This window comes from Theropithecus gelada, chromosome 12 (assembly GCF_003255815.1).
Source record: "Theropithecus gelada isolate Dixy chromosome 12, Tgel_1.0, whole genome shotgun sequence".
In the NCBI taxonomy this organism is placed as follows: Eukaryota; Metazoa; Chordata; class Mammalia; order Primates; family Cercopithecidae; genus Theropithecus; species Theropithecus gelada.
The window spans coordinates 46,918,614-46,937,662 of NC_037680.1; the positions used below are offsets into that span (position 1 = coordinate 46,918,614).

The window sequence follows — 19,049 nt, forward strand, 5'->3', positions numbered from 1 at the left end:
GAGGTCAGGAGTTTGAGACCAGCCTGGCCAACATGGCAAAATCCTGTCTCTACTAAAAACACAAAAATTAGCTGGGCATGGTGGCTCGTGCCTGTAATCCCAGGTACTTGGGAGGCTGAGCAGGGAGGATTGTATGAACCCAGGAGGTGGAGGTTGTAGTGAGCCAAGATTGCACCACTGCACTCCAATCGAGGTGACGTGGTGAGACCCCATCTCAAAAAAACAAAAACAAAATGCTGTAACTTCAAAAAGATGAAACAATTTATTTCAGTTTTGGAGAAAAATAGTACCTGTCAAATCTCAAATTCGGTTACAGTAAAATCTTCATAAAAAGAATTTTCCGGCTGAGTGTGGTGGCTCATGCTTGTAATCCTAGCACTTTTGGAGGCCAAGGCGGGCGGATCACGAGGTCAGGAGATTGAGACCATCCTGGCTAACATGGTGAAACCCCATCTCTACTAAAAATACAAAAAATTAGCTGGGCGTGGTGGCGGGCGCCTGTAGTCCCAGCTACTCGGGAGGCTGATGCAGGAGAATAGTGTGAACTCAGGAGGCAGAGTTTGCAGTGAGCCGAGATCACGTCACTGCACTCCAGCCTGGGCGACCGAGCAAGACTCCATCTCGAAAAAAAAAAAAAAAAAGAATTTTCCAAGTCTTAACTTATGTCTTGTTTATTTGACAAGGAAAAAATAGAATACAACAATAAATAACATGTAAGAGATTTCAAGTGGTTTTGTTTTGTTTTTGCAAAGAGCTGTGCTCCATTCATGCTGAAAGCTTGATTCATTTGTGTATATAAAATTTTGGGGAACCTCAATATTGTTAAGACTTAGGTGTTGTGCCCCTGACATAATTTTTCCCCCTCACTAGTTTGAGGCCCTTTTGCAACTTGTTCTGAAAGCTAGCAAGTTCCCTTGTCACCCTGCTTCTGTAAAGCCAGAAATTCTAAAATCTAGGAGCTGAATATCACCCAGATTTGTTGCCTTCTGGTGTGGAAAGCAAGTTGCCTTTCAGATGTCTGAAGAGTTGGAAGATCTTGGTGAACCTATCATGTTTAACCCACAGTGACGGGTGATTGGCAGCGTAACAGCTGAGCGACAGCCGTTTGGCCAGGAGTTCAAACCTCAACACGATGAGCCATAGCAGGATCACGGTTTGATTTGCTGTGGCCATGAAGTCTGAATCACCAAATACAGACACAGAGGCAAGGGTGACAGCTGGTAGCCATTCTCGTCAATAAAGTTGTGACGGTTGAGATGTACAAGTAACTAGAGCCTGCTAATTTCATAGACTTTGAGCCAAGTGCTTAGTGTCAAAACCAGCTATGGTCAATGATGCAAATGGTTGTGAAAAGTCCTTCATCAACAGCAAGGCTCTCCCCATCGGACTCTTTCCTCCTGATGGATTAGAAGCAGATTGAATCCTGCTTTCTAGGAATAGATCCAGTTTGAAGAAAAGGAGGCCTTATTTTTAAAAATTCTAGTAACTTCTTAAAAGTCTAATTTATTAAGTATAATTTACATACAGTAAAATTCAGTTTGAGAAAACTGGATCCCCTCCGCAATCAAGAAAAACAACATTTCCAAAAAGTTCCCTCATGCCCTTCCTGATGTCCACCCCCACTCATCCTCAACCCCTGATAACCACTAATGGGTTTTCTGTCCTATAGTCTTGCCTCTTCCTGAGTCTTGTCCTTATAGTCTTCACTCTGTAAATGGAGTCATACAGTGTGAAACTTTTGAGTCTGGCTTTTTTCACTTAGCATAATGCTTCTGAGATTCATCTGCATGTTGCATTTTTTTTTTTTTGAGACGGAGTCTTGCTCTGTCGCCCAGGCTGGAGTGCAGTGGCCGGATCTCAGCTCACTGCAAGCTCCGCCTCCCAGGTTCACGCCATTCTCCTGCCTCAGCCTCCCGAGTAGCTGGGACTACAGGCGCCCGCCACCTCGCCCAGCTAGTTTTTTGTATTTTTAGTAGAGACGGGGTTTCACCGTGTTCGCCAGGATGGTCTCGATCTCCTGACCTCATGATCCGCCCGTCTCGGCCTCCCAAAGTGCTGGGATTATAGGCTTGAGCCACCGCGCCCGGCCTCATGTTGCATTTTTTTAGTAGTTCATTTATTTTCATTGCTGAGCAGAATTTCAGTGTATGGATGTACCACAATTTTATTCATTTACCAGCAGAAGGACCTTTGGATTGTTTCCAGTTCTTGGTGATTATGAATAAAGCTCTTATAAACATTTAGAGCATTTTCCTTTTAAGTAAAATGTATAGGAAAGTAAATAACTTTGCTTCACAGGAAACTAGAACTGTAGGAGCAGGAATGATCCTCGAGGTGGGAGTTGTTTTCTTTTTGATTAGCTGACAGATATGGTTATTTTCTACTTTTGCATAGCAATTTATAGTCTATCAAAGCACTTGCACACACCTTACTTCCCATAATTATCATTATAGTAACCCTGAGAAGTAGGCTAGGAATCTTGCTTCATTTTACAGGTGGAAGCTAGGAAATCTCCTATAATCCGGACTTCCTAATCCTTATTTGCTGTCCTTCCTTCCAAACGTTTTCTCAACATCCTGTCTGTGCAGAACATTCTGCTAGGTTCTTTTGGGGTACCCACAAAAATTTTTTTCCCATCAAGACGGAGCAGTCTTACATGGAATCAGACTGAACCCCCTGACCCAGGCGTGAGAGGAATACAAAACTGAGCCACTTAACACAGCCGCAAGAAGCAAACAGTCTATAAGCTACCAGAAGCAGGCAGGACATAAATTTTAAGAAAGAAATCTTGAAGTTGGTGGGAGTCAGAAGAGAATGGATTGACAGTCCCTAGAAGATCAGAAAGAAGGGGAATTCCCCAGACAATACTGTTCCAGGACAAGCAAGAAACTGATTTCTAGGATAATGGAAAACTTCCCGCCTTGGCTTCCAGGTTGGGGAAAACAGTTACCAGGCAAGATTTTCTTTGAACTCAGTCAAAGTTTAACTGGGATAATGACTGGAATTAAGTACTGGATAATCAAAGTGGAAAATGCTTTCAGAGGCCTGAAATTGCTAGACTTGTTTTGTGTGATAGAGATGGAGGCCAGGATTTCTTATGGGCTGTAGAAAAAAAAAAAAAATGTGTCAATGAGATTCTATTCTTTAAGAATCCAACTTTCTTGGTGCTGCTTTTGGTGGCATTTGCCTGTCAGACCTCCCACAAGTTGGCCTCTTTATCCTTTATATTCTGATAAGATGGCTGATGACCAGCTGTCAGTCCAAGCCAGAAACCACACTGGCTCCTTGTAAAATCTGCCAGCAGCAGTTAGGAGGGGAAGCCTGGGCTTTTGTGCCTCATCCATATGTGCCTTCTCTGCCAGATACAGTGGGTGCCCTTTGCCAGGCCCATTATGAGGGCAGGAACGTTTACCCAGCCTAGATCACCAACCAGGAAACCTACTAGGACAGTGTCTCTGTGAAAAAATGCCTGATCTGTCCTTTGGTTGGATCACTAAATGCCAGGCCAGGCCAGAGCCTCTTTCTGCAGCAGCTAATCTGTGGGACCATTTAGAGGCCCAAGCACAGGAAAGAATGTACAAAGGTCTGATTTTTTTTACTTTCATTTATAAAGGGGAAAAAAAGGAGAATAGGGATTATTATTTTTAAATGTTTAAATAAATGACCTGCATCATGTAATATTTAGGAGTTCAGACATTAGGAAAAAAATTTTGTGCTTGGGTTCAAATCCTGGCTCTGCCACTCTACAGCTGTGGGACTTTGGGCAAGTCATTTAACCTCCCCTTGTCTCAATTTCCTCAGCTGTAAAATGGGAATAAAGTAGTCGCTCTCTTTTAGGGTTACTATGAGGATTAAATGAGTTAATGTTTGTAAAGGACTGAGAACAATGCATAGAACATAATAATCCATATGTGTGATAATGTTTGTTAAATAAAAATAATGGAGCTTTTCTTACCTCCTCCCACCCAGTTTTCCCCCGCACCTCCCAGCCAAATCAAGCTGAAAGTACATACCTTTCAGTTTGATCTTTTCCTTCTTTCTTCTAATTTCCATCGTTAACATCTGTCATGCTACTCCCCAACGCCAAAATTAGATTCCTAGGGCTGCCATAACAAATTACCGCAAACTATGCACCTGAAAACAACAGAAACTTATTCTGTCACAGTTCTGGAGGCTAGAAGTCCATCAAGGTGTCAGCAATGTTGGTTTCTACTGGAGGTTCTGTGGGAGAGTCTGTTCCAAGTCTCTCTCCAGACTCCTGTTGGTTCCTGGCAATCTTTGGCCTTCCTTGGTTTGTAGACCCATCACTCCACTCTCAGTTTCCATTGTCGTATGCCTTCTCCCTGAGTCTCTCTGTATCTTCACATGGCCTGTTTGTAAGGACGCCAGTCATTGGCTTCAGGACCCACCTTCATCCAACATGACCTCGTTTTTAATTAACTACATCTGCAAACGCCCTGTTTCCAAGTAAGGTCACATTCTGAGGTTCTGAATAGACATGCATTGTGGGATATCACTAGTCAAACTGATACACCCCCTTTAAAAGTTGCGGGTGCTTTCATATCTTTAATCTCTTTTTACTCTTACTTTCTGTATTAGAATGCGAGCTCCTTGGAGGAAGGGCCTGTGTCTCTTTAAATTTACTTTGAGGCAGCTAGAAATGTTTACTTGGCCACTTGAAAGGAATGGAGAGACGAGGGTGATAGCAAGCTGGGTGTGGAAAGGTGATGCCCAAGATGGAGGAGTCAACCAGAAGGAGGGAGAAAGACAGGATTTTTAAAAATCGCATCTGAGCAAATAATAAAGGAGAAAGGTCAGAGATACCAAATATTCTAATGTGGTACATTTGGAAGCACTGCTGCCAGAAATAGAAATAGCCAAAGCCAGAAGGAATGTGCAGGAAGTGAGAACAAGGTCTAGATAAGAGGCCAGGAAAAAAGGAGATGTGGACAGAGTTAGGGTTGACTGCCTCGGGGCGGGACCAGAAAAAATCTCCTCCATGAGGAGGGGGAGTCCTGCTGCCAGTGTAGTTTCTGTCCAAAGTCGGGAGATCCAATGGAAAGAACCTGCCTTCTCCAGATATCTGAGGTAAAAGATGTTGGAACATCTTCAGCCCCTCGTGACCTTGAGGTCATGGAGAATGGAAGAAGAGATGTGACAGCTGCGAAAATCCCTAGTGGAGCCATTATTTTGGGGAATCCAGCAGGAAGTAAGCTGACTGGACAATGAGAAGCTGCCATGTGATATTCCTCAAGTGAATATAGCATGTAGTCTATCTTCTCCCTGACAGCATAACAAAGATCTGTGATCAGGGCTGCAAGATAACAGGAAGGGAAGGGCATTTCCAAGAGGCAGAGATGTGAAGGAGAAAAAGGAGCAGCTTCTGGGAGAAAGCTCACCCTTTGGTTTACTTCCCTGGTAGTGGCAACTGAAAGACAGCAGGAAAGCTATCCAGTGACCAAACCAAGAGTCCTAGCCTGGTGCACTCATGACCCCTGTTTGTCACTGAGTTTCCCTATTTGACTAATGTGATCAGTGACACAGTTTCCCCAAATTACCCAATGTCATTCAGCTAGTAGAAAATCTAGCCAGAACAATTATTAATTCTCCCGTTTCCTACTATTGTGCCCTTTCTCAACTAGACTGTATTAAATCTTAAAAATAAGCACCAAGTCCATAGGTGAGATTAGTCACCTTGGTGCCTTGAACCATAAGAAAAGTGTGGATTTTCCTGGCCAACTTGTATCACCCAGTTTGGTAATTCGTCTAGGTGTGGGAGCATAACCTTGAGAAAGTCCTTTTGTTTCATTCCACAGGGGACGCTTCAAACCAAAGCAGTGGGACACATTCCCCCGTCGCAGCGGGTACCAGGGGAAGTGCCAAGGTTCAAGACTGCAGCGAGCCTGGTGACCATAAAGGTGGAGTCTTTCGAGGTTTGGAATGGGTGTTCTAAACTCAGGGGCGTTCCAGAGAAGGTTCCAAAGCTGGAAGTGATCACCTGTTATATAAGAACCTTCTGTCCACCACTCCTTTCTTCTATAAGTGACAGCCGATTACATTTAAGACCAACCTTGCAGAGGACTCTGAAAGGTGATTTCATAGAAGGGAGTAGAATAGACAGGGATAAGCTCAGTTCCTCACAGCTGCCTCTCCACCTCCTTCCATATTGCCTGGGACACTGGTCTAGTTGCAGCTGTCCTTACCAATGGCTTCTCCTTAACTCGTCCTCTTGAGGCAGACTCTGACATGTTTGTATCAGATTTACCTTAAGACTGAGGAAAGTTTTGTGTCTTGGGAAGATCTGTGATCCAGAACCTGGTATATAAATCTCAGACTGATTGAGAACATTCATGGAAGGAAGGGGTACTGTGGACAAGAAGTGGAAACGTGGGTTTCTGGTCTCAGTCCTCCACCAGTTAATATCCCTAAGCTCCAGTCATGGTAACATGAGAGAATTGGACTAAATCATGGTTTTCAAACGTTTTAAAAATATTGCAGTCTCACCCTTTTGAATTTTGAAGGTCCCTGGACTTCTGCTTGAGAGGCTGTGATTTTTGAAGTATGGGCTTTAATACCAGCACCTGCATTTGATGGAAAGTGAGGACTTTGTGGTAGAATTTACAGTTACAGTTGATCTGCCAACCCCAGTGCCACTGCCCAGTGTGTAGGCAGAGAGGCTCTGGGTACTTCAGACTCCTTTAGTATCTGTCAGTCAGTCTGTTTCAAGGAAATATAGAACTGGAACTTTACCTTGGGGCAAGGAGGTTAGGGAGTAGGAGAAAAAGAGAGGTAGCAGGATCCAGGAGAACATCAGTGTTTCTTGAACTTGAGGAGACTTGGGGATGGAGACAATCGGAGAGTTCATTTTCAAAAGAAGTGTGGCTGGCTGTTAGTGACTGAGTCTGCGGACCACTGTTTCCCCCTAGAAGTCACAAATAGGAGATCCTCCAGTATAGGAAGTCACAAATAGGAGATCCTCCAAAGATGTGTTGTGTTTGGCCAGGCACAGTGCTTTTTAAAAAACTTTGAACCTGAATGTCTTTAAGTGGGGTGTGAATTCTCTGGTTCATCACAAAGCTCGCGATTCCCCATCCTCTTTTCCTGATACTTCACACATTTATATTTCTTCCTAAGTGGCCCCAAAGGCATTTGCAGCACCTCCTAATGGTGTTCTTGGTGTTTTTGTTGTTGTTGTTGTTGTTGTTTTATTTCCTGACGGTCAAATGCTTTTCCATCTTACTTCAAAACAGTCTGGTAAAGACTTGACACTTGACTAATTTTTCTCCTTGAAAAATATGAATGGCTCATAGAGCTCAATCAGAGTTTGGAAGGATTCAGTTCCTCCAGAACTCTGCTCCAAGTATTGCTTTACTTCATTAAACCAGAAACACTTAGGAACCCTCCCTGATGAAAGGTGACCCATCTCTAGAGAAGCTTCTATTGTCACACCTGCACATTCCCCAAGTTTGGCATTTTATGAATATTTAAGTTCATAATTTTACTTTTCAGCCACGTCACTGGTCTAATTTTATATTTTATTTTATTTTTTGAGATGGAGTCTTGCTCTGTGGCCCGGGCTGGAGTGCAGTGGAGCAATCTCGGCTCACTGCAAGCTCCGCCTCCCGGGTTCACGCCATTCTCCTGCCTCAGCCTCCCGAGTAGCTGGGACTACAGGCACCAGCCACCATGCCTGGCTAACTTTTTTGTATTTTTAATAGAGACGGAGTTTCACCATGTTAGCCAGGATGGTCTCGATCTCCTGACCTCGTGATCCGCCCGTCTCAGCCTCCCAAAGTGCTGGGATTACAGGTGTGAGCCACCGTGCCCGGCCTGGTCTAATTTTTTTTAACTCAACCTGTTCATACACTTAAAATGAGTCACCTTCTCTCTCTTCTTTTTCCTTCATATATCCATTTCTCCAATTTCCTTGTTCAGCAATTCGTTTGCCAGAGAGAAGCCAGGTGATTCCAACTGTCACCAGATCATACTGAAAACTGACAATTTTGGATGCTGCTTTGAATTCAGTGGTTTGATAATCTTATTTATCTCTTTAGTTTGACCCAAATCCTTCTCCCTGTTCTTCAGCAAAGCTAGGGGATGGAGGAGCAGATTCCCTCTAAGCTTTATTCAGAATATTCTGTAAGTTTCTGGTTTTATGCTTCAAATAACTCTTAAAAATCAATATTTTGATGACTGAAGTGTAAATTAATAAGAAACATGGAATAAGTTTTCCTTTCAATTACATGAACAGAAATTCTGTGGGAACCCCAGCAAAGTAGCTGGGCGCATTTGCTGAACCAGGTAAAGATGTTGCTTCTTCTCATTCTGGTCTTGGACATGGCACCTTCATAAGGAGAGTCCCAAACCAAAAGAGATTTTACAGTTTTTTTTCTAGATCTCTTTGTGCTTTTTTCTTCTTTGGATGGCTATTGCTCCTTATAATTATTTTTTTTTTAACTGAGGATCTCAAAATAGGTACAGACAAAAGCTTGCAATCTTAGCTTTCCACAAGGGCAATATCATTTGGACTTTGATCACTGGTAGCTCTTAGTGCTGCTGAGTTGGGCCAGAGAACAAGATTAAAAATTATTTGTGGTGATTTTTCCTTCTTCATAGGGAAACAGAAAGATATTTGTATCCCTGAAGTGGGTTCCCCTCTTTTGTTTTTATGTCAGTTCTTGCTTTTATGTTGCTTATCACAGCATTGCAAGTGAGTGCGGGCCAAACAGTGGTTTAGAATCTCCCAGAGGGGGAAATCCTGCCTGGTGCTCTAACTGGAGGATTTTATCAATGGAGAAAAGGCAATGGGGGAGAGGAAGGGAATTAGTTAATGAAATTCTAACAGGCTGTGGCTATTTTTCTTGATTTCTATTTTTTCATTCTTTCAATATTGTTGCTTCACTGTTTGGCCATAATATTTTGTCTCTGTGTGTGTGTGTGTGTGTAATAATAAAAATGTATTAATGTCTCACTTAAATTTTTCTCTTTATCCTTTTGGTGTTTGTAGCAATAATAATAATAACAACAACAACAAGTCTTTTTATCCATCACCTTAGCTCAAAAACTGCATTTATTCCACACAAGAAATATTTATGCTAAGGAGCCAAACTAACAATTTAAAATCAGCACATGTTCTTTCCAGAACAGTCAACACAAAAACAACTGATTTCTATACTTTTTATTTATTTTTCTACACTCCGTTTCTATCATGTATTCTGTAATCCTAACGTCAACCATTTATGCATCTTCCATAGTAAGTCACAATTCCCAAATGTATAGATTATCTTTGTTGGTTATATTTCAGTTTGGATGGTTCTAGGTTATCTAAAATAAGGACGGCAAATAGGTGTGCAGTCTCCTTCCAACCCTGATTGATTGGTAGTGACTACTTGAAACAGTGGTTCTCAGCCCTGGCCACATATTAAAATTGTCTAGGGAGCTCTTTTAATAATTGATGGCAGCTCCCATCCCAGATCAATGTCAGAATCTCTAGGGACTGGTCCTAGGCATGTTTAAAATCTTCCTGGGTGTTTCTAATGTACAGCCAGGAGTAAGACTCACTGATCTGGAAGTAGTGTCTCTCAAAATTTAACATGGATCAAGGTCACCTGGAGAGCTTAATAAAAACACAGATTGCCAGACTCTACCTGCAGAGTCTCTGATTCACAGAGTCTGAAGTTGGGTCCAAGAACGTTCATTTCTAATAAGTTTCCAGGTGATGTTGATGCTACTTGTTGGGGGTCTACCCTTTGACAACCACTGATGCGAAGTGTTAAGAAGGAACTTGAGGTTGAATTAAAGTTCAGTAGAAAAGGAGGCCATGATTGATTAGCCACGGTCACTGGAAGAAAGAATTGTATTTGTTACCCTCATTCTTGAGAAACTCATCAATAAACTGTCCTCAATCAAAATGTTGAAATAGGTTACTCCTGGGATGATTTTCTCTTTACAGTTAATCCTAACCACATCATCACATTTTGTTCCTTGACCTGTCCACATCAGCAGGCAGCCTAGCCAGCCTAGAAGCTGATCTGCTGACTTTAGCACAGTGTTGTTCCAGCTATTGTATACTGCTTCTACTGGGACCCAAATCACTTGGGGCTTCTAATCTGTTCACTCTTTATATCTATTGCCAAAGAGAGGTCGCTTGTTTTCCTTTAAGCATGAAAACAGTTTGCTGACTGGGACCAAGCATGGAACAAGACCTGGAATGGAGAAGAGCTCAATTTTAATGACATATCCTAGAAAAAAGCTATAGAAAGTCAGGGAGTGGGATGAGGGCAGGGAGAGAAGGGCTGCAGAGAGTGTAGATGGGCACCAAAACCTAACCCTACCTACTTCTGAACATATTCTTAGCCCTCCTTTCTTTTCTCTCAGTTTTCAGGGGCTCTGTAGATCATAGAAGCCATTCACAAGCAGAATCCAACAATGGTCACGCACAGACTTCAAGCAACTCTCGTGCTGTCACAGAGAAAAATGGGTGAGTGTAAGAGTTGCCTGTTGTAAACTCAGGTGCTCCATTCTAATGGATAATGAAACAGAAGTATTTCTACCACTATGGTATTTTGGTGAAATGGAGAGAGTGGAACCAAAAAATGTTTCCAGGGCTGGGCGTGGTGGCTCATGCCTGTAATCCCAGCACTTTGGGGGGCTGAGGTGGGTGGATCACCTGAGGTCAGGAGTTCGAGACTAGCCTGGCCCACATGGCGAAACCCCATCTCTACTAAAAATACAAAAATTAGCCGGCCATGGTGGCATGCATCTGTAATCCCAGCTATTCAGGAGGCTGAGGCAGGAGAATCGCTTGAACCAGAGAGGCGGAGGTTACAGTGAGCCAAGATTGTGCCACTGCACTTCAGCCTGGGTGACAGAGCAAGACTCTGTCTCAAAAAAAAGTGTTTCCATCAGATTCTCCCATGTCGTGGGCAAAGTCTTTATTCTACAGAGCAACCTGAACACAACCCTACTTTTTGAGTTCTCTTCATGGTTAAATCTATACTTAGCCTCATTAGGTTAAACATCCTCCCCCTGGATATTTAGCAATGTCTGGAGACATTCTTGGTTGTCACAACTTTGGAGGGAAGGGTTGTGCAGCTGGCATCTAATGGGCAGAAGCCCATGACGCTGCTAAACCTCCTACAATGTATGACAAACCCTCCCCGCAGCAAAGAATTGTCCAGCCTCAAATGTCGGTAGTCCCACAGTTGAGAAACCTACAGCCAGGCATGGTGGTATGTGCCTGTAGACCCAGGTAATTGGGAGGCTGAGGTGGGAGTATCACTTCAGCCCAGGAATTTGAGTTCAGCCTAGGAAATATAGTTAGACCCTGTCACTATATTAAAAAAAAAAAAAAGGGTAGAGAAACCCTAGATTTAAGCTAAAGCAAAAAGGGAGTATCATTTCCTGTTTAGCCACAGGTTTGAGTTAAATATAATTCAAAAGGAGTGTAGCAGAGCTTGCCTTTCAGTGACCTCTGAGCTGCTCAAGCTGCAGGGCCCGATACGCTGGCTAAATGTAGGCTCAAGACACTTTAAGTCCAGCCAGGCCAGACATGACACCAAGAGCTAGAGACGCAAACAACTCCTAGGCCTGTTCTTCAGGGAAGCCTTTATAATCTGCCTTCTCTCAGATAAGGTTTCCAGAACCCATCACATATGTCACCAGGAGGAGGACACAGCTACAGGAAGGAGTGGACCATGGCAAAGGGAAGGCCTAAATAGCATGAAACTCGCCTTTCTTATTTTCTTCCACACTGATTATGGGGAACTTCCTTAAAAGTTTTAGTCAAAGATTTCAAGAAAGAAGCAGGTCATTAGAAAGTTCTTTGCATCTTTTCACCTGGAAAAGAGAAAGTCTTAATTTACAATTTTAAACATAATTCTTAAATTATTTTTTATTTCATTTTTTGACATCTCTTAGGATTTTTGAGACTTGATAAATTAAATTCTTAATACTCCCCCAGTGGTCTCAAATTGTCATTGGGCTGCCTTTAAAGTAAAGTACTTTAGGCTACTTGCCTAAAAAGTCAGAATAGCTCATTTAAGGCACTTTAGGAAAAGATCTAATATCTCATATTAGAATTACGAAGTTTACAATTTCTAATGTGGTAGAAAGATCACTGAGCTTGGGTGGAAGACTTAGTTTCTGATCCTAGCTAACATTTTCCAACTGTTTGACCTTGGGCAAGTCAGTGAACCAGTCTGGAAAATGAGTTCAACCCCAGTGTGACTTCCTCAACCTCAGCTGATGTCTGACTTTACTGAGAACATCAGGACAGCGCTCTGAGCTCTTCTACTGCCCTTCTCTTCAGCTTAGAATCTCTCCTTATCTTCAGCTGTCCTTCCTTCCTTTGCTCCCATCTCACAGACCCCAGATCCTCTTCCTTGTGCTGTGTTCCTGCCATCCAGGCCCTACCACTATCAGTTAGCACCTCTCCTGCTTTCCCATCTTTTACACTCCACTATCACTTTCCATTTTGCTTATCCCTCCCCCCATCCTAACAGGCCCGTGGCCTGTCCTTCCCTCTTTTTACTTTTACCACCAGACTTCCTCCAACTGCTATCCAGGTTCACTGCCTCATTTCTTCACTAAACCAACCCCTTTCTCCTTAGTCCTGAAATCTGATTTGTGTCCCTACAATGTCCTTAAAACTATCCTTGGGAAGCACAGCTCCCAGTTGCTAGAGCTTTATGTTCATCAGACTCTTTGCGGCATTTAGTTCCATGGGCCATGTGTGCTTTCCTTGAAGAGCCCTCTTCCAAGGGTATCTGTAGTATTGCCTTCTTCAGGTGCTTCCTCAGAAATATTCTCAGTCTTTGTTTTCTCTGGCTCCATCCTTCTTCTCTTCCACTCACCATTAAAATAAAGACAATTCACCAAGTCTTAGATTCTCTCCTTTCTCTCCTTCTCCCCTGGATGATACCATCTCTCTCCAGTGTGTTCTGGTATCAAGTCTCAGCTATGTAAGCATGAGTCCCAAGTCTCTGTTCTGAGCTCCACAGTCCTACACCCAAGTCACAGTGGACATATATTCCTGATTCACACACCAAGACCTCAACAGAAAAGCCCCTCCTAAAGCACCTCCTCCACTTGCCCTTCCCACTTCTATGATTGACATAAACACTGTCTTGTGACCTGGCCTTCAAACTTGGCACAGTCGCTCTTGACTCCTACCTCTCACTTAACCTCACTTCCAGTCATTTTCCAAGTACTCTTTCCTGATCCAGGACTGCCATTATCTCTTTTCCTTTCTCCTTCTGTCTTTACAGACCCGCTTTCATTTCTCACACCTGATCAATTGTCTTACAACATATCCTGACTTGTTCAAAGAACTTTAATGGCTTCCTATTTTAGACCAAAAGAAGTTCCGACTTCTCAGACTGCTGTTCCACGCCTCTCTCTAGCTCGTTTCAGTTTGTCCTCCAAGCTCACCTCCACTTTGTCCCTAATACACCTCATGGCTAACCAGAATCAGACTTCTTATTGTGCTACCAGCGCACCTACCTCTCTTCTCTCTGTCCATTCCTTTCTGTTCAACTCTTACCTTTTGGTCGAGATACACTGTCATAACAGCTATGTGAGCACGAGTCCCAAGTCTCTGTTCTGAGCTCCACACTCCTACACCCAACTCACAGTGGACATATATTGAAGTTGCTAGAGCTTTATGTTCATCAGACATAACGAACCTAAATCTTTTTAGGTTCCCTAAAAAGTTGCTTCCCTCTTCCTTTCTTCTTTGCCTAATCTCTCAACCTCCTTTGCAGCTCTCCTGCAGAACCACCGTTGCAAATTCTGGCCAATCATATGCAAGAGAAGTCTCCTGGGTGACTGCATGAAGACCTGATTCTTTTTAATGCTCCTTGAGCTGTAGCTCTTTTGTAACAGTACTACTCAAAGTGCTGTTTCACAACAGGTTAATGAATTTGTGCCCAAATGTAAATCAACTCACTGCTTTCTTCATTAAGAAAGTCTTGTTACTAAAAAAAATCAGCTGAACTAAACACTGTTCTTGGTGATGAATTGATTTACATTCTGGCACTAACTCCTTATGTCATTGTGAGTAGTAACAGTTCACAGACTGGGTCCTCACACCACACTTTGGTGTATCAGTCTCTCTGGTGCTCTTTATATTTTGCCTGGTGTTATGGTTGACCTTGTGCTAGCAAGTTAGCTTCTCAACAGTGAGAACTGAGTCTTACTCTTTCTTGTATCCAGCATACACAATAGCTACTCAATAAGTTTACAGAGCTAACTTTCAAAGCCACTTCTCAGCACTCAGATTTTTATGAGGGAAGTGTTTTTCCTGTGAGTCTTTGGGTAGTGGCAACAATAAGAGGATCCCAAATAACTTACCAAACAGTGGGCCAGGGTATCCCTGACACAGGGGCTGGGATTCTGTTTTCCCCCTTATGTTTGTCAACTCAGTGTTCTGTGATTCAACAAGGGCTGATGGGAAGGAGTTCTTGGGCAGAGGGTGGGGTGGGAGTAAGGAAGGGTTTGGGGTGGGCAGAGTAAGAAGACAGCTGGATTGTGTCACTTGTGATGTTCTCGGTGGGAGTAACAGACCTTCAACCCATAGATTCAAGGATCCCTCGAGACAAAACATCCAAAGACAGAAGTTCCAGGGCTGGGTCAACCATTCAGGAATGTCAAGACACAGGCCCCTTGCATCTCTTTTCTTTGCTGTTCTCGGCATGTCAGTGAGGCCCCCACTTAAGGCCACGAGGTGGCTGGAGCAACACTGAGCATCACTTCCTCACATGGCAGTGTCTGGAGCAGGAAGAAGGAAGCAGATGGAAAGGGGATTCTTCTCAGGAGTCTCTCTCCATTTGCTAGGAGGGAAATCTTTCCCAGAAGTCACCCAGGAGACTTCTCTTGCATATGATTGGCCAGAATTTGCAGTGGTGGTTCTGCAGGAAAGCTGCAAAGGAGGTTGAGAGATTAGGCAAGAAGAAAGGAAGAGGGAAGCAACCAGCAAAGTCTTCCTCAAGAGTCCTGGAGAAACAGTGATGGGAGCAGACAGGTACCAGGGAAAGATGAAGGGAAGGCAAAATCAGAGGGAAGAGTTCATAAGGAAGATCCATGCATGTCAAGAAATATTGCTGCAAATAAGTACTGCAGGGAAGTGTTGAGATCATTCAGATTTATTGTTAGCACTTATTGCTATGCCAGTTTTTTTTTTTCTCCACATTTTATCTCATGTAATTCTCACACTGGCCTTCTGGGTTGGTGTTACTCACTCTATATTACAGATAAACCGAACCTGGGGAAAGCTAAGGCAAACAGCTCATAAACATTATCTCAGAGACCAGTGCTGGATTGGTTTCAGATCTACCTGCACCTGCCCCCCATCAGCTAGTCAGGGAATCACAGGGTTATGCAGGGTCACACAGAGAATAAATGGTGGGTCTGGGCTTTGAATTCAGATCTTCTATCTCCAACAATAGTAACCGCTAACCTTTGGTATTCATTAGCAACTTCCTGGGCACTGTGCGAAGTGGTTTTGTTTTTGTTTTTTGAGATGGAGTTTCACTCGGTTGCCCAGGCTGGAATGCAATAGCGTGAGCTCAGCTCACTGCAACCTCCACCCTCTGGGTTCAAGTGATTCTCCTGCCTCAGCCTCCCTAGTAGCTGGGATTACAGGCGTGTGCCACAATACCTGGCTAATTTTTGTGTTGTCAGTGGAGATGGGGTTTCACCATGTTGGCTAGGCTGATCTCGAACTCCTGACATCTAGCAATCCGTCCCCCTCAGCCTCCCAAAGTGCTGGGATTATAGGCGTGAGCCACAGTGCCTGGCCTGTGCTAAGTGTTTTACACGCATTATCCTACTAAACTTTATGGGAAAGGTACAGATTTTATAATCTGTGACATTGAGAGATTACAAGTAATTTGCCAATGTTACTTAATCAGTAAAGTGACAGAATCAGGATTTGAACATGGGCCTTCTGACCAGAGCACTCATTTTTTAACTGGTACATTCTACTGCCTCTCATGGCTCCAGGCTCCAAATAATTAGTCCAGGACATTTTCTCTCTACCCACATTGTCTCCATACCTGTCATTGTTTAAATCTGAAATCACCACCCACTGAGAAATACACCCTGATTGTTTTAACTGTCACCCTGTGATTGATGAAGAAAATTCCAGCACCCAGGTCTTGGGAGAAAGCCTCATGGGAAAGGTGCTCCCATCTGTGCATGATGGGACAGGGTTAACTTGGTTGGAGAGAAGGAAACCTCAGGTTGAAAGTAGAAGTGAGTGGTTGGGGTGATGCTTCTCTGCTTCACTTCCTATGTGAGCCTGTAACTGTGTACAGTGAGTGACAGAATGGAAATAGTCTTTTATGTTGTGGGGCTTTGTTCCCATGATGGTAATCCCCCATTTTAATGCTGATAAATACAATGGTGAGGATTATGCCCCTTAATTTAATTTGGCCTGCATATGGCAAAGCTCTCACAAGGCTTTTATGTGACATTCTTTAGCACAGCTAGCCTGTTGTTGCGTAAAAGGAACCCATATGAAGGAGGCAGGAGATTGATAATGCTGGTGCAAGTGTTTTCACAAGATGGCTTGAACACACCCCCAGTGAAGCTGCTTCGTTGTGGGCCCTTCAGTGAGGATTCAGACTCAGAGGGATGGGAACTTCCGTGACTCAGGCAGCTCGAGGAGAACTGGCAGCTCACAAGGGGAAAACGAGTGCATATTTCTCCCGTGTGTCATCCTTGCGGCTCTGAGGCTTGGAGCCAATTGGGCTGACCTCAGAATCGATGAGCCAGAGAAACAACCTCCCAGTCAGCAGGGCCGACTGTGGGCCAGATTTTCATGTGGGCTGTGAAGTAGAGATTGCCACTTATCTTGACAAACATTGTGTGTGAGGGGTCATTGCAGAAATACATGGCAGTTCTAAGACTGTTGAACAGAACAAATCCTCCAGCAAATTTCCTACCACTGTGGTCAAGTTAGTGCACTAACGCATTGGAGGACCCCATATGAAACCAGAGGGAAAATGGCAGCATGATGTGAGAGTGGTGGTAGGAATAGTAGCCTTCTTTGATCAAGTGCTTAAGATGTGGTAGATACTGTATGTATTATCTCATTTGAGTAGAAAAATGATGAGCTTTGGTGACAGACCTGGGTTTGAATCCTAGTTCAACCACTTACAAGCTATGAGACATTGGACAAATTCCTTTCTCTCTCTGAACCTCAGTATCCTAGACTGCAAAAAGGGAATAATTGGGAGGACTGGAGATCATCAAAGCAAAGGAACTAGCACAGTTCTAGACATGTAATGAATACTCAATAAGGGATTATGGCAAGCTGTTGTTGGTCGTGGCGATAGAAGTAGTAGCAGTAATAGTAGTAATATTAGTATGGAAAAGTTTTCTATAAAGTTAAACTCATATGAAGGGTCAAGACTTTGACTTAGCTCTAGAATCATAGACTAAAATAAACATTGAGGTTTCCATCACCTTAGAAACTGAACAATGCTCACTCTCTGCTTTAACTTTAGAGACAAATTTTGTTTTCTTGTATTCCTGGCTCTTATCTCAGGTGTGAAACTGAGGTTGACTTTGGGTTCAGAAGTCACCCTTACCAACATTGCCAGCATGACATTATCATACCCTCAAATAATAACTTGCAGAGCTTAGTTGATGCTAGGGCTTCCTTAGACTTTCTAGATTTTTAAAATATTAATTGGTCACATGTATTTTCAAAACCTTTTTGAAGGCAGAAACCTTATAACCAGCTGAAAAAAGCTTCAAGGAAAAATCTGTTTTGAGTTATATTTTTCCTTGGGGACTTGCTTATGGCCATATATAAATATTTATCTGAACTATTTCAACAAACCCTAAATCATCAGTGATCCTTATGCAAAGAATCCTTTTAGAAGATTTCTGTATGTCAAGAATGCCAGCAGTCTCTTTCTAAGAACAGATTCCAAGGACCAGAGGCCTCTTTTAAAATAGTTGGAACTGTTTGGTGGTTTTCAACATGTCCTGTTTTCATATTCTGTATACCTGTTCATGCTATTCCATCTGAACAGAATTCCCTTGCCAGTCCTGTCTTTACCTGTTGATGTTTTACTCATCCTTCAAGGTCTCATTCATGTAGCAAGCAGACAAGGGCAAGAGAAGAGCATCCCAGGCAGGAGAAACAGAGTGGGCCATAGCCAGAGGCAGGATATGCAGGAGCCACTCTTGGGAAAGTGAAAGGTCCAGTAAGAAGAAGGCGAAGGGTGGGACGGGGGTGGTATGAGGCAGGAAGAACTATTACAGGGAATAAGGCACCAAGATATGGGAGGTCTTCAAAAGTACACAAAATTTTTTGTTGTTCTATAGGTCAAAAGATGTAAACCCATAGTGTTTGGGGAGAATATAGTCTACAGACATGTTTCTTTGGCCTCAGTGTTTTTAAATTTTTAAAATTAGATTCTAACACATAAAAATAGAAAGATTTCGTGTAATTTGAACTTCTGATAGCTCTTTAAAAACCTGAATATCTGGCAGCAATCTGCTGGAAGTGAGCAGGAGCTGTCTTTTACAGATCCCTACTCACCCGCCTGCGTAATTCATGGCTTCGCCTGCCAGCATCTGAGTTTGATTCCTGCCCGCTGTGTGCAGGGCACCATCTAGGTAGAGGAAACGATTCAGCTACAGACGCTGGCGCCGAACTGCCTCTGTTCTGGCCCAGGTTTGTGTCCAACTACCTCAATGACCTTGGGCAAGTGTGTTTCTAATAATGGTACTTACCTCATGTGGCCGTTGTGAGAATAAACCATAGAAAACGTTTAGATGACTACCTAGTATGTAGTTAAGTGGACAAAAATGTTAGCTCTTATTACTGTATGCCACATGAGATAATAAACTTTAGGGCTGAAACTGTTGCTCATTTCTGTAGCACCCACAGAATCTAGAATTTAGAATCTTTGGCCATAACTGGCATAAGATGAAATAATTAATGAATGCATAAATGAATATGTGCTCCTTGAGTTTTTATTTCTGTGAGGTCCAAAGCTAAATTTAATTACTTTGTTCTCTAGAAATGCTTC

General features: G+C 43.0%; 1 protein-coding gene across 1 annotated transcript in view; it reads left to right on the top strand.

Annotated features, from left to right (window-relative positions):
* MYO3B (myosin IIIB) overlaps nt 1–19,049 on the top strand; it is a 489,035-nt gene that overhangs the window by 340,182 nt on the left and 129,804 nt on the right. The window contains exons 29-30 of the mRNA XM_025405350.1: nt 5,817–5,918; nt 10,378–10,480. Of these exons, the coding sequence (XP_025261135.1) occupies nt 5,817–5,918; nt 10,378–10,480 (205 nt within the window). The remainder of the gene's footprint in view (nt 1–5,816; nt 5,919–10,377; nt 10,481–19,049) is intronic.